At 30.8% G+C, this 17,070-nt stretch overlaps 1 protein-coding gene across 1 annotated transcript; it reads left to right on the top strand.

Annotated features, from left to right (window-relative positions):
- Window positions 1–113: 113 nt before the first annotated feature.
- LOC144845011 (low-density lipoprotein receptor-related protein 5-like protein) lies at window positions 114–17,070 on the top strand. The gene is made up of 8 exons (XM_078702126.1): window positions 114–252; window positions 2,192–2,354; window positions 3,272–3,399; window positions 4,444–4,698; window positions 5,006–5,119; window positions 10,375–10,584; window positions 12,120–12,211; window positions 16,802–17,070. Exons 1-7 carry the CDS (start codon window positions 114–116, stop codon window positions 12,200–12,202), a joined length of 1,092 nt encoding a protein of 363 aa, XP_078558252.1. The 3' UTR covers window positions 12,203–12,211; window positions 16,802–17,070.

Genomic DNA, 17,070 nt, shown 5'->3' with positions numbered 1-17,070 from the left:
AATTTTTGTTTGTCAAAGATATTATTTTTGTTGCTGATTTGAACAAAGGCAATGTGTACACCTCTCAACTTTCTGAAAGTGGACCAATTTCATGGTCAGAATTGGACGTTAATATGACAATGGTGAAACCAGTTGCGGTAGACTTTGACCCGAACCAAGGCTTTATATTCTGGACTGATGTTAGTTTAAACAGCATTCATAGAGTTAGATATGGTGGTTCTAATTATGAGACTTTAATTACAGATGTCCAAGGTAAGATCAAATTTACCAACAATACTCTTTAATATTCAACTGATAAATTAATTTTGTTTGGAGTTCCTGCTTTGTGAATCAATATTAAAGATCTGAACTTATCAATGTGGTCTCTGTAAGGGGCGGAGTCAACGCTGGCCCCGCCTCTTTCAGTATATCAGTATCACTGGTATCAGTATCGCATAATAAATACATTTTAGTTATTCCTAAATATTTTTTCAATAAAATAAAAAACATTTTGATATACTGTAATTAACACTGAACAGACTAATAGTTGCAATGACATTTTCACCATTTTCTGGCAGGGAATTATCAACATAATATCTTCAGGCCTCAGGCATGACAGATTTGTCTTTTGATTTTTTATAAATCTACTTGCTAAATGCTAGAGACACCTTTAATTATATTATTGTATTATTACTGATATTGAGAATTAATTTGCAGTGACCTTGTCTAGAAGAATTATAATAAGTATTCATTAAATAAATGAAACATCTAAGTTTATTAATTGTGGAGGTTCATTAAATGTTTGCTTTCTGAACAAAGTCCAGTTAAACATGATATGAATACAAACAGGTAAGAAGAAGAAAATAAGATACTTCAGACATCTATTGGAACTGAATTGTTTGTTTGTTTCTTTATTTCCATTCACAAAAGCATAAACATACATAAATAATCATTACAAAACAAAAGAATGGAAAGCGGAATCTCTGAAGCACAGCTTATAAGTAGAAATCCTCTGTTACAAAACAGTATATATAAATAGAAATATGAAAAAAAAAAGGCACAAGGGCATAGGCAAACAAAATGTAACTTTTAAGAAAATGCAAACAATCAAAAAAAAGATAGTTTTCTCAGAGAGTGAAATATGTTGGCTATTAGAAACCGGTATCTGAGTCATTCGAGGGCAAAACAAAGTCTCTACAGACATTTTAGTTTCATTATAAATAAATTATATATATGCAATATTGAGAAATGGGGTCGAGGGTCAAATGTCATACTTCCGGGCATTTTTTTGTAAAATGTCTCATTACAGCAAATATAAATATACATATTTTAAATATTTTAGTGAAAAAATCAACACTCTAGCATTAGCGGTTTTCGAGATATGGCAACGCTGTAATTTCACTCCCTAATTTGCATATTTAATATTACTTGTACTACTAATTTGCATACTTTCGAGGTGCATGACGAAGGTGTGATTTTGGAAATTATAATACAGTTCTACGGTGGGTATTCAAAAACAATATCCAAGTCATTGAGTCCAAAAAAAAGTCTCTACAGACATTTTAATCACATATTTATGTAAATATTGAGAAACGGGGTCAAGGGTCAAAATCTGGTACTTCCGGACATTTTTTTGTAAAATGTCTTATTAGAGCAAATATAAATATATATATTCTGAACCAGACTGCAAAAACGAACTCTCTACGATTAGTAGTTTTTAAGATATGGTAACCCTGTAATTTCACCCTAATTTGCATATTTAAGCTAATTTGCATACCTTCGGGATGAGTGTCAGAGGTGTGATGCTCAAAAAATAATCACCTTATCATATGTAACCATTTAAAAAAAAAAAAATCTCTGTTTGCAATTTGTTTCACTCAAAATGCTAGATTGACTAGCCTAAAATGTAATTGTAAAAAATACCTGTTTTAATCAGAGTATTGCAAAAGTAATGTATTTTTGTATTTTATTTTAAAATTTAGAGTGGGTAGAATTGGTGTTTTTTTAATTCATTAATTAAAATATATATTCAGTATTCTAACATTTTTAAAAGATACTATGGTAGGTTAACTAGATGAGCAAAAAGAAGAAAAAAGAAGAACCAAAATATAACATAAATAAATATAACACAATACAATATATCTTATTTTATGGATAATTTATATTTGAATTCTTTTCTAGTAAATATGAAATATATTGATTTTGTTTTTAGTTCCTGACGGACTGGCCGTTCATTCAACTTTACAAAGAGTGTTTTGGACGGATTCTGGCAATGATCGTATCGAGGTGGCTTATTTAAATGGAACCGGTCGCAGCACTATTGTAAATGATGGCTTAAATAAGCCTCGTGCTATTGTTGTAGACAGCTTTCATGGGTATGATTTATAAATATCTTATTTTGCTATTAATGATGTTATCATATTGTTTTATTTCAGTAACTTACAGTGGAGGATCCAGGATTTTGAAATAGGGTGAGCCCAGGGCCTAAAAATGAAAGGAAATGAAATGAAAGGCTGAGCTTAATTTGATGTCCTAACTTTTGCATACAATTTTCAAACTTTAGGGGTTGGGGGCCCCACCTTGGATTCACCCCTGCATTGGACTGGCCTCATATGTCAGGTTATTAAAAGTTCTTGGTTTCCAAATTCAAATAAAAAGAAAGGAGAAATTTAAACCCATTATAAATGTTTCCGTTTTTATGAAGAATATTTGTCCAAATTGATCTACGTCCAAAAGTATGTTATCTTAAGTACCATAAGTATGTATTTTGGTCTATTATTAAACAAAACTATATCAAAAGTATTATTATTTGGGCTGAAAAATAATTGTTTTAGTATTAACTATTAGCAGTCAATGTTCAAATATTAGACAAGTATACATACATACCTTATCTTTGTTTGTGAATAGATAAATAAAATGTCAGTAGCAAAGTGGTGTTTTCTTATAAATTTATAGTCGCTCTATGATTTATGGTTTAAAATGTATATTTTTAAAGTCATTTTTATTTTCTTATAGAGAAGGGGCGTGTTCTTCTCTAAATTGTAATTTGTTTCTATGCTTAAGAACTGATGTTAACCCATACAATGAACAATCCATATTTTACTTTAGAAATATAGTTCTGTCATTATGAAGGTTTAAAATTTATTTATAAAGTTTTTTATATTCTTATTTTCTTCTTAAATGGTTCTTAAATGCTTAAGAACTGATGTTAACCCATACAATGAACAATTCATATTTTAATTTAGCAGTATAATGCTTTGTATTTTTAATGTTTGTTTATATTCTTATACAGGCTTCTATTTTGGACTGATTGGGGTAGTGATGCAAAGATAGAGCGATCTGATCTTGATGGTTTAAATCGTCTGGTCATTGTAGGGACTGATTTGGTCTGGCCTAATGGGATTGCTGTTGACCCTAAAGGTTAGATATGATGCTTTAGAGATTGAATAAAATAATTATCTTTCCTCAAATATACAATAATAAAATATCAGACTCATTTGTTTACTTTATAAAGTCTGATCTTTGTATATCATACACCACTGTTAGATAATATATGATTTACTTTGTGCTAGGTAAAGTTTTTAAATTGGATAAACCAAATATTTGATTTTGTTGAAATTGAAACACTAGGTGTTTCATTTCAGCAGAACTACATACTGTACAGTAGGCCTACAAAACGTTTGTTTTCTGTTGTATAAATAGAGTTGATAATCTAAAACAAACATTTCTTTGGTAGGCCTATATACAACATTTCCATTTTACTTCCTAATAGTCTGGGTTTCAGAAGGATTTTTTTCTTAATATTAGTAAAAAGATAAATATTTTGGCACATATGGTGTTTCATACATATACTTGAGCTTGGATACTCAGACAAAAATCGAAATAAAATAAAATAAATAAAAAAATACAATGAATACAGATTTGGGGCAAGTCTACCTTCCTAATTGTAATATTAGCTTTATACTCACATGGTTGCCCATATTCAAAAGAGCGCCATCTAGGTTGTCAACAGGAAAGCATGGCCACTGAAGGCAAATGAGTTATTAGCAGTTATTACTATTGAATTCAATTTCATTCAAGTTATTACAGCTTTTAACGTTAGTAGTCATTAGGCCTACATTTTTAGTAGTCATTACACTATGTATTTTTACACCAAATGTATTAAAATAAATAGATTTTCATGCTCCAATTAGATTGATATCTAAAACAACATTTTTTTTTACAATGTCCTCTCAGTTACCTTATTGATATGTAAATAGATTTTTATGCTAAAATTATGTTTCTGTAATAGATAAACTAATGTAAACATGATAAATTTATTCAGAATAATAATGAAACTCCATGTTGCAGCCAGTGAATGGTCTAGCAACATATTGAATATTTATTATAAACAATTTGTTATTGTATTGTAAAACATGTGAATTCAATTCCTATCCACCTTAACCATGATGTTTTTTCTTTAAGAAAATAAATTATATTGGTGCGATGCATCACTTCAAAAAATCGAATCGTCTGATTTGTTTGGTAATTTTCGTCAAACATTGGTTTATGGTTCAGTAGTTGGTCACCCGTTTGATGTTGCGGTACACGGCCAATATTTATACTGGACCGACTGGCGAAGTGAGAATCTGAAACGGATTAACCGTTTTGATGGTACGAATCAAGTTGAAAAAGTTGGTTCGGGTGTTTTTGATCGAGCTGGTGGATTACATATTTATGGTGTGTATGGTAGTACATTTTTATTAAAGAAAGATGTATTATAATCAACATTTAACAGTATTAGGCCTAAACTAACATGAATTGATAACAAAATAATACAGTAATTTAACTCAATTTAAATTAATAAATTATGCATGAACTCTTGAAAATGCTACTGTACATAACATCTTCTTAGTAGAGGAACTGCTTTTCTTTTTTATTCTATTTTATTGTATCCAGCAACTCAGATTCCATCATTTTCAGTATTTTTTCTTCAGATTTATTGAAAATTTAATTTGTATATATATATTTATATTATATTCAATAGAAATGGATGAGTGTGGAAGTTCACCATGTCAAAACACAGCAACATGTGTTGACTATATTGAAATGTTTGTATGCGAGTGCAGCAATGGATTTCAAGGAAAATTATGTGATATAGGTATAAGACTGAAAAAATTACAGTATATATATATTTTCAGTCACAAAAAAAAAGAAGCAGCTGGTACATACAACCAAACTAGTGGAGCTGTAGCTTGGTAGTTATATAACCTATGCTTGCCTTCTGATCCCAATGGTCCATGGTTCAATCCTGACCTAGTGCCAGGGTTGTAACTCATGACTCTTTCAACTCCACTCCCTAAGCCTCAAATGAGACTTAGTTTATAAGCATGATAAACTTTCAATAATTTGTCCATCCTGTAATTGGCGAGTTTGTGCTCGCTGTTGGATGAGTATGAAATAAAATTTAAAAACTGGCATTAACCCCTTAGAAAACATGTGCAATGATCTTGTAAATAAGAAAGTTAAATCTATTATCGCTGATGATACGCATCCCTTGCATGGAGAGTTTATAGTTAATAAGTCTGGTAGATTATATTATTAGGTGATCATTTAGAATTCTAAATGATCACCTATTGTTATTGTATGAAATCTTTATTTTTTTTCTTTTTATTGTTTCTGTACACTATTTTGTGTAACAATTATCTCAAAAAGTTTAATGTCAATGATTACCAAAATTTCAGAATATCTTTCAAATAATATAACTTAATCCTAATAAGCTTTCCAGCGTGATCACTCATCCGTGACGACATTTATACGCCATTTTGCGAAATCACATTATCAATCATATCTCCATAATTCATTATCACATATTAATGAAATTCACTACACGTAAACTTCAGGTCAAGGGTAAAAATATTAGCAAATAAAAAGTTGCGCGTTTCAAGGTCATGCACGTGAAATCGCGCGTTAAAAATTTAGAACGCTCAAAATTAAGTTTTGATCAATTTAGAGCATGAATTAGGCCATTTGCGCGTTTCAAAAAATTACTGCACAAAAATGCGTTTTTGCGCACGCGATTCTTAGAAAGCGTAAAAAATAAAATTTGATGTATAAATCACAATCTACTCACAATTCTTAGTACATTCACCGATTTTGAGTCCATTCCGACTTAAGATAACGCTATTCGAGCACATTAAAAATGACAAAATGCGCAAATTAATTGCATCAAAGTGCTGAAAATGGTGAAAAATAAGGCATTTTTAAAATGAAAATAACTCTTCAGAATGCAAGATGACCCCCAATTTTTTTAACTTATTCGGGAAGCCATTGAGTTGAAGATATGAATTCATGTACACATTTGACGTACAAAATGTTGTGACGTCATCAAATGGCCACTTGAATTTAAAATTAAGTTTTTTTTCTCTTTTGTCATATTTTATCACATTCAATAGAACGCATCTCTAATAATTTGTGCCTGATTTTCGCTCAAATTTTAGTATGTGATTGCTCAATTAATTGACTTTCTCATGACCTGCCACTATTTTTATTTTGATGACGTCATCACGCGTAAAAACTTGAATAACGTAGGTTGTGTAATTTCACCTTCGCCGTAAATTTGAATATCTTACAGCTCTTCAGAATTAAAGGTTACCTTGATAATTATAATTTATTATGAAAGCTGATGAAATGTAGATATGAATTCATATAAAAAATAAGCCTATCGGATGTTGTGACGTTAACATATGGCCAGTTGAAGTTTAAAAGTAGTTTTTTCATCTTTTTCGTCAAAGTTATACAAATTTCAAAGAGCGCGCACAGCGCTTCTACGTGCCAAATTCTCTTCCAATTCTTATATTTATTTGCTCAATTCATTATCTTTCGAAATTGTCATCTTCGAGTTTATTTTGATAATTCCATCATGCCAAAAAATTAAAACATGATGTGTGTCCCGTAATTTCACCTATGCTACACTGTATATAGATATACATTATATACTGTACATAATGTATATGGCATATAATAGGCTCAACTCAACGCTATAAGCGTATAATAGGATGGCATACATCAACATTTTCTGATCGTATGTTAACGTACGTGCATGTAAAAAAAAAATTAATTTCATTAAAATGATAAAAATGATCACCTATAATTCGTCAAAGTGACGAATTAAATTCTAGTTAGGTGATCATTTAGAATAAAATGATCACCTATTGTTATTGTATAAAATCTTTATTATTATTTTTTTTTTTTTTATTATTTTTTTTAGGTGATCATTTAGAATAAAATGATCACCTATTGTTATTGTATAAAATCTTTATTATTATTTTTTTTTTTCTTTTTATTGTTTCTGTACACTATTTTGTGTAACAATTATCTCAAAAAGTTTAATGTCAATAATTACAAAAATTTCAGAATATCTTTCAAATAATATAACTTAATCCTAATAAGCTTTCCAGCGTGATCACTCATCCGTGACGACATTTATACGCCATTTTGCGAAATCACATTATCAATCATATCTCCATAATTCATTATCACATATTAATGAAATTCACTACACGTAAACTTCAGATCAAGGGTAAAAATATTAGCAAATAAAAACGCACGCGCACGTAGGTTCATGCGCGTGATATCGCGCGTTAAAAATTTAAAACGCTCAAAATTAAGTTTTGATCAATTTAGAGCATGAATTAGGCCATTTGCGTGTTTCAAAAAATTACTGCGCAAAAATGCGTTTTTGCGAGCGCGATACTTAAAAAGCGTAAAAAACATGAATTTTTTTTACAAATCTCATTCTACTCACCATCCTTAGTACATTCACCAAATTTGAGTCAGTTCCGACTTAAAATAACGCTATACGAGCACGTTAAAAATGACAAAGTGCGCACATTAATTTTACAAAAGTTCTGAAAATGGTGAAAAATAGGTCTTTTTTAAAATGAAAATAATTCTTCAGAATGCAAGATGACCCCCGATTTTTTTAACTTATTCTGGAAGCCATTGAGTTGTAGATATGAATTCATGTACACATTTTACGTACAAAATGTTTTGACGTCATCAAATGGCCACTTGAATTTAAAAATTAGGATTTGTTATCTTTTTGTGTAGATTATCACATTCAACAGAGCGCATCTTGGTTATGTGTGCTCGAATTTCGCACAACTTTCAGTATGTGCTTGCTTAATTAATTATCTTTATCATGAGTTGACACTATCTTCATTTTAATGACGTCATCACGCGTAAAAACTTGAATAACGTAGGCCGTGTAATTTCACCTTCGCAGTAAATTTGAATATCTTACAGCTCTTCAGAATTGAAGGTTACCTTGATGATTATAATTTATTATGAAAGCTGATGAAATGTAGATATTAATTCATATAAAAATTAAGCCTATCGGATGTTGTGACGTTAACATATGGCCAGTTGAAGTGAAAAAGTAGTTTTTTCATATTTTTCGTCAAAGTTATACACAATTCAAAGAGCGCGCACAGCGCTTCTACGTGCCAAATTTTTTTCCAAATCTTATATTTTTTTGCTCAATTAATTATCTTTCGAAATTGTTATCTTAAAGTTTAGTTTGATAACGTCATCATGCCAAAAAATTAGAACATGTGTCCCGTAATTTCACCTATGCTACACTGTATATAGATATACAGTATATACTGTACATATTGTATATGGCATATAGGCACAACTCAGCTCTATAAGAATATAATAGGATGGCATACATCAACATTTTCCGATCGTATGTTAACGTACGTGCATGTTTAAAAAAAAATTAATTTCAGTAAAATGATAAAAATGATCACCTATAATTCGTCAAAGTGACGAATTAAATTCTAGTTATTATTATTATTATATTATATATTATTATTAAAACAACTCGGTTTAGGAATTCCTTTCTACCTTCAGCAGTCAGTGTATTTAATAGAAAAAAAACCTAGATAAGATAATTTTCATTGTTGATAAAATTTTTGGTATTTTGCAAGTGTTGTAAATTTTTTCTACTAATTCAGTGTATTCTTTTTCGCAACAAGAAGACAAATTTCATACTGTACTATTTTGGTTTGTATGACAATAAAAGATCTGTATCTGTATTATCTGCTTGGTACACTATTTGAAAAAGTAGAGGGATCATCACCTGGTGTACTGATCTGGTAGGCGATCACTGCGGCTATCGTGGGTCCATGGAGGGCGCCTAATACAAATTTTCTCAGTTTCCATTTAAGCTTGAGGATGACAATAAATACCTTTACATTTACCCTTTTTGTTCATCTTGTGTAGAAATTGGTATGCTAATCTTTTCCATGACTCTCTTTCAGTAGTTCGATGTCCTGTCAATAATTTCCAAACGATAATTTTAATACTTTACTTAGTGATTTAACTAACAATGTCATTACTTGAAATTGGTTTTCTTATTGAGGTGTTAAAGAAATGAGCAAAATGGAAGTAATTAATATAAAAATAGCTTTACCATTCCTCCACAATTTATTTTCAGATATTAATGAATGCGACAGTTCTCCTTGTTTAAATGGAGGTGTTTGCAATGACCGCATTAACCACTTCAGGTGCAGTTGCCCAACAGGTTCTCGAGGAAGACTCTGTGAAATAGGTAAAATTGATGTATTCTTGATTTACGAGGATAGAAGTTCACTCGAAGGCATGTCAAAGATGAACCCATTGATCTATATTAAATTGCATTTTTATAGCAAGCTGATACTATTTAATTGACATAATTATGCTAATACATTTGGGAAACTAAAAAAATGTTCACATAATTCTTGGGTTGAACACGTAAGTAGGGCAAACTGGGGGGAGGATCCACTGGGGGTAGTGTTTGGCTCCCATTCTCCCCCTTTTAACAACTAAAATGATATGAATTTCCATTTTTAAAGACTATTAATATTATTACTTTATGTAAAAACTATCCTGTATCATGTGAGCAATTAACTTCCTGTAGCTCCCTGAGCCAAAGCTACTTCGAGGTTGTTTAAATTTCCATCCTAATACCATTTGATAATAAATTTTCTTAAAATAATTTCTTAAATTATTTACTTTCTGTATGTTTGTAAACTCATTAATAATAATAATAATAATAATATCCTGGATTTATAAAGCCCCTAATATTGTGAAACCTCTAAGAGCTGTACATATTATTATCATTTCTAAATTAAACATGTATGGAAACATACTGCCATACTGCAGCTACAGGTAGTAATCAGCGCAAAATTGTGTCTTGACCTTACCAGGTACCCATTTGTACACCTGGGTGGAGAAAAGCAAACTTGATTAAAGTGTCCTGCCTAAGGATATAAGCAATGTAACAAGCATTGGATTCGAACCCACGATCACATTATCTACATTCCTGTGCAAGCAAAATAAATTTACTATGTAATATTTTGTTTTCATTAGCACTGCCAACTATTCAATCCTCTTCCATCTGTAAACTTCCTAAATTGAATGATAACGTGATGATGTTGGAACATTCAAAAGATGAATATAGCCCCGGTGAAGAAGTATGGTTTGTGTGCGATAGTGCAAAACTTTTGATTGGATCAGCGAGTGTCACCTGTCAGTCAAATGGTGATTGGTCAGATTCTCTGCCGTCATGTATTCATACAGGTATGAATTTGCAATATATACACAAAGTGATGTTGAATGATTAAAATGAAAATATTTAACTGGAAAATGGGAGAAAACTATAAATGTGGCATGACTGCATTTGAACCATGGTTTCACCAGGAACAAAGCATTCTTACTGAACAGTGTGTGTATGATAGTAGGAATTCTATTGTTTGATTTGATTTGAATTTATTAGAAAAATTAATCATAAAAAATATATACAAAGTGATAACATAACCTACTGACATTACAAATAAATACATTTATGAAAGATTTCCAGGATAGCCCAAAATGCTTATTAGCTTATTACCTCCGCCGAGGAGGTTATGTTTTCACCCCTGTATGTTTGTGTGTGTTTGTGTGTTTGTGTGTGTGTTTGTGTGTGTGTCTGTGAACAGCCTGGAGGCCACAGTTTTTATCCGATTCTCACCAAATTTGGCAACAATGATCTATGACCAAAAAGCTCGGACGAGTTCGAATTTGAGGGGAAAAGGTCATAGGTCAAGGTCACAACTAACAAAAAACTATATTACTGCCTAGAGACCACAGTTTTTATCCGATTCTCACCAAACTTAGCCACAATGATCAATGACACATCATATAATTGTGGTTAAATTTTGAAGGGTCAGGGTCAAAGATCTCCGAGAGTACAAACCTCCGCCTACTGTAAAATTCCCCACATAAAATGCCCCCTGAATATTTTTTTTTTACATTTTTTTTTATTAGTTCTAAGTGTAAATATGTTAACTGCACACTACAAAGTTGTGGATGACAGTGTGGTGTAATGGTTATGTATCCAGCCTCTCACAGTAGAGATTGCTGGTTCAAGTCCCACTGAGGTTATTTTTTTTAATTATTTTTTTATTTCTTTTTTTTTTGTTTTTTGTGGACCTTGATCTTTGACCCTGACCCTTCAAAATTCAACCACAATTATATGATGTGTCATTGATCATTGTAGCTAAGTTTGGTGAGAATCGGATAAAAACTGTGGTCTCTAGGCAGTAAAATAGTTTTTTGTTAGTTGTGGTTTTTTGTTAGTTGTGACCTGACCTATGACCTTTTCCCCTCAAATTCGAACTCGTCCGAGCTTTTGGGGCATAGATCATTGTTGCCAAATTTGGTGAGAATCGTATAAAAACTGTGGCCTCCAGGCTGTTCACAGACACACACACACACAAACATACAGGGGTGAAAACATAACCTCCTTGGCGGAGGTAATAAATTATCATTATTATTATCGTTAACATTATTATGTTGTAAATGTTACCATTTTGATGAATTGTTTGTTTTATATTCAAAAAATAATATCTGCAATTCAGCATTCATTGACTGCAATAGTTTTTCTATTTTTGTAATTTGTTATTTTTTTTAAAGATACCTACGCATATGTATGATTTCCTACTATACTGATAGCGCAATAGGATAATTCAGAATAAATTTATATTAAATTAAAACAAATTGTATGTGCTTGCTCTTTAAAAGAATTGATTTTTCAATTTGATCATTTTAATCATAATAATGTTTGTTTAATACAGGTATTCTTGTAGGGCTTCCTGTTTTGTTTTCAATCTTACTATTCCTGGTACTCTTAGCTGTATGTTATTATTGCAATAGGTGAGTTACACATGTAAATATTGCTTGTTTAATAATTTGGCATACATCCAACAATGAATACATTATTCTCCTGCAATACAGGAAATTTGCCAGAAGTGCTAGTTCTAACCCACTTTAACCCCTTTCTTCCTAAAAATGTTGGGGGCAGAGGTGTTATTATTCGGCCTTGTTTACACTGTAATTTCAAGGCCTTAACAATGAAATAAATCCACCCACGGGGATACAGATTACCCTAGAAAAATACATACAAAACAAATAGAATATTAAGACACTGTAGCCGTATTTACAAATCACACTTAAAGATGTATTGTCCCCCTGAAATATTAGTTTAAAAAAATGTTTTTGTTGAATATGCCATTTAATTTTTTATAGTTATCCACTTTGACCAAAAATTGAATCAGAAAAAAAAAAGTATTTACCTAAAAGAATGTAATTTAAAGCAAAAAATAGTTTAATTTAATCATTTATTTTGTAATTTTATAAGTGAAAACATTAATTTTTTCAAGTTTTTTTTCTACAGAAATGATTAATTTTATTTAAGCTACAAAATAATCTATTCAAAGTCTGATTTTATTAATCTTTAAGTGAGATATTTCTCTTAAATATTAAGTATTTCACTTAACTCAATAAATATTTAAGTATTTCCCTTAAATTGTATTCACTTAGATAGATTTTTTAAATTGTAAGTGCAAGTGTTTCCCTTAGCTCTTAAGAGCCATTGTCTGTAAGAATCAAAGAAATATCAAAAATAGTGGCAGACTCAAAAAAATGGATTTCTTTCAAATTTTGCACATGGCTATATATGTGTTGAGAGAAATCAAATATGAAGTATTTTTTATTTCACACATATATTTCCATGGCAACGGCCAAATTTGTGTTTTTGACAAATTTTGTCCTTTTTTAAGGTTTTTTAAAATGGATATTGGTACTACTTTGATGAACGATATTTTTGTTTTGTTCATTTAATTATAAAAAATAATTAGTGTATGCATAAAAACAATGCATTGTGTACCTGTTTCATATTTTTTTTAAATTTTTGATTTCATACTTTGGGAGATACCATTTATTTAAAAAGGGGTGTTTTTCACTTTTTTAAAATTGTTAAATGCAACTAAACCTTACTTCACCATAACGCCCAAAGTGGTGTATTTTTTTAGCTGATTTATTACAAATAGGTAGTTCTAATGTTTAATAATTGATTTCTAAAATAAAATACTGGGGTAATTTAAAAATCTACAAGCAGTGTTGCGAGAAACATAGGCATTTTTATAAAAAAAAAACATGGTATATTAGTAAAAACATTTTATTTTCTTTGATTATCTGATTTGAAACTCATTGGTCAGAAAAATTCTTAATGTTTTATATAGTTCTAGTTGTGTTGTGAGAAAAAAAACAATATTTTTAATTATAGATTCTGTAATTCCCAGTTTTAATGTCATTTTATAGGTTATATCCTCTGGAAATTTGAATAAATTATCAGATCGTTGTGAATTTTAATCTTTGCAACAGATTACTCCTCTCTTATTTTTAAGCTCCTCTTTCATTTTTTTACTTCCTTTTATTTGCTAACCTAAGCAGATCCCACATGCCCATCCACCACCACTTTCGACTACCACCCACACCCCCCCCCCCCCCCCGACCCCGACAATAACTACAAAAAGATAAACTGTAACACTTTGGTCGATCAACCACTATAGAGTGTCAAATACATGCATTCAAGCACCACCCACACTGCCGCTACCATCGCCCCAACCAATAGACGGATTCAAACTCCTCCATCCCACCCCCTCCCCCTTTCTCCAAGCCCCCATCCACCCCAAGTTAAAAATTGCAATGCAAAAGATATTTCAAACTCCTGGATCCACCACTTTCCCCATCCCAAATTTAAACCAATCAAAAGTCAATGATATACTCAGGTATGTTAATGCTACATAACAAATATTGAAGCCCTGATGTGAAATTTCATTTCATTTAAGGTCAGCATGTAAAATATCACACTTTATATTAAATATTGGTTTTAAATTCTATATTTTTTTTTAAATGTGATGGTTGGATTCAGTATTAATTGTTAATTAATGATTATCTGATAATAATTTAATTTCCTATAGCAACAGTTACTATGGTAACTAAAATTGAGATATTCTTTAGAATTTTTATACTTATTAAATTTTAATTTGTAGATTATTAGCAGGCATGCCTTATTTGCATTTTCAAATTACCGTTTCACAAGGTCATATTCGTAAGGACTTTCTTCTGTGATTATTTTTATTCATAAAAACCCCATATTTTATTTACAGCGGGCACCTCCCGTAAGCGGCCACCTCCCTTAACGGACGCACTTTGAAAAGCCTGTTTGTTCTTCCTATCTAATTAGTGCATTTGGTACCTACCGTAAGCGGCCACCTCCCGTAAGCAGCTGTGGGCACCTTTTTATACTAAAAATGAGATTTTTTGTATGATAAATGACCTCCCGTAAGCGGCCACCCGAAAAATGTGATACTTATTGCATGGACCTATGAATTAGAGGTCCATGTTTATTGTATTTCTTTATGTTGTTGTTTTAAAAACATTACTGTGAAGAGATGAGAAAACTACACAGATTTTGACCGACCATTTTTCATATGATAAAAGCTTTTAAAATTTGTCTGAAAATGCTAAAAAATACTAAACCACCTGGTTATAAATAATAATACAATTAGCTGGAAAATTGAGAGGCTCGCTTCGTTAAGAATATCGTGTATAGCCATAATACGTGATTTTGGCCCGTAAGCGGCCAATTCTCCAGGTCCCGAGGGTGGCCACTTACGGGAGGTTCAACTGTATTAAAAAAAACAATTATCCTTAGTTACGCATAGAAACAGGTTCTAAGATAACATAAATAATACATTTTGACATAATTTGACCCAACAAATGACCCTTTCACAAGGTCAGATATTTTCTGGGATTCAGTAGATAAGTAAATTTGGGAAAAAGCAGTAAAGCTTATATGTAATCAATTGTTTGTAGTCATGAAACCACATACTGTATTAAAAATATTGTACTTAGTTACGTATAAAAACAGTTGCTACAATACACTATAGGTAAAATTTTGATGTCATTTGACCTCAATATGTAAAATATAATTTTTTTTTTGTAAACAGGTTTAAGATAACACTAAAGGTCAATTTTTTACCTTTATTCTGAGATTATTAAGATTCAGTATTTAAAGTAAATTTGGCAAAATGTTTTGTATTTATGAAAAACCCCTTATTTTTTAAATATTTTCGCATAGAAACAGTTACTATGGTAAAATGTTGACCTCATTTGACCTCAAAATGAATGAATTTACAAGGTCAAGTTTGTCATCACTTTAAGATTATTAGAATGCAGTAGAAGTAAAATTGAGAAAAACTACAAATGCAATAAATTCTTTGTATTCATAAAAACGCCATTTTTTACGTTTTTTTTAAAAATTACTTTCCTTAGTTACACATAGAAATGGTTGCTAAGGTAACACTATAGGTCAAAAATGAAAATTGTTGAGAATTGTTATGAACTATCTTGTAAATTTTGATCAAACATTAATAGTTGTAGGAAAGTGGGGACCTGTCCTGTTTTGCATTCTGACCCCTTTTGACCTCAAATGACCTATTTACAAGGTCAGAGTTTTTGGGAGGTCTTTCTGTATCTCTTTACACAAAATAGATGTAAAAATTTATAAAAACAATTGACGCAATTATTTCAAAGTTTAACATTATTTTCCATCAACTAAATATTTCAATGCAAAATACTGTTTTTCTGGCAATTAATTGAAATAAACCTGGCAACACATTCTCCTATTTTATCTAAACTATTCGTATGACTCTAGTAGCATTATGACAAGCCACATATACATTTTATTATTGGATTAGCCATATTTAAATTGTGTTTCATGTTTTTTGTTTGTTGATATTTTGTTTGTATTTTTTTGTATTTTTCGTATTTTCCTGGCAACACAAAACTTATGTACGAAATTTACCCCAGTGTTTTTTTCGTGATTATTGTTGACAAACCTATTGACTATCAAATTACAAAACCTTATTGATATAAAAACACCACTTTGGAAGTTATAGGTACGTTTATGAGGTATACTTTTATAAAAAAAATATTTTTTAAAAACACCCCTTTTTAAAATAATGGTATCAACCAAACTCCATTTTGTAAATTTTTTTTTTCTACATTAAATGGAACTCAATACGTGTTGTTTACACTGCTATAAACAAAAACTGTATACTGTAAGTATTTTTGGTTAAAATAAGTATATAAGTTTGTACTTTTTCAATATAGAAAATCTGTGAAAAATGGCAAAAACATCAAAATTTGGATAATTGACCGTTGTCATGGCAACGGAGGCTAAAAATTAAAATGAATGTTGTAGATATGCTTTTTATTGAAATGTCTATTCATGGTAAAAATTTGAGAGAAATCCATTTTTTCACATCTGCCACCAAATCTTTGATTTTTACAGACAATGGCTCTTAAGTGTGAATGGTGAATACAGCTCCAGGACATCATCTTCTTGTACTTTTAACAATGTTTTTTGATACATAAATTATTTTTTTTTATGTGTGGAAGAAAAATAGAGAAAAAGATTGATTACTCTGGTAGATCGACTAGAAGCAAAATTGATGCTTTAGGAACTGATGATATTCTGGGTGAAACACATGGTCGTCCAATCAGCAGTCACTTTAATCCATACTTTCAAGACTCAAATTATTGTCTATCAGAAATCAGCACACCCATTGAATCTAGTGTAAACTATGACAATCCGCCTAAGCATGCTGTACTCTCGACTTTTATGAACCCTGATGAATAATAGTCACAGCACAGCATTGGACGTTTTGTAAGATTGAG

This window comes from Antedon bifida, chromosome 6 (assembly GCF_963402885.1).
Source record: "Antedon bifida chromosome 6, ecAntBifi1.1, whole genome shotgun sequence".
Classification (NCBI taxonomy): domain Eukaryota; kingdom Metazoa; phylum Echinodermata; class Crinoidea; order Comatulida; family Antedonidae; genus Antedon; species Antedon bifida.
The sequence above is the reverse complement of the archived record's forward strand: the minus strand, read 5'-3'. Positions and strand labels throughout refer to the sequence as shown.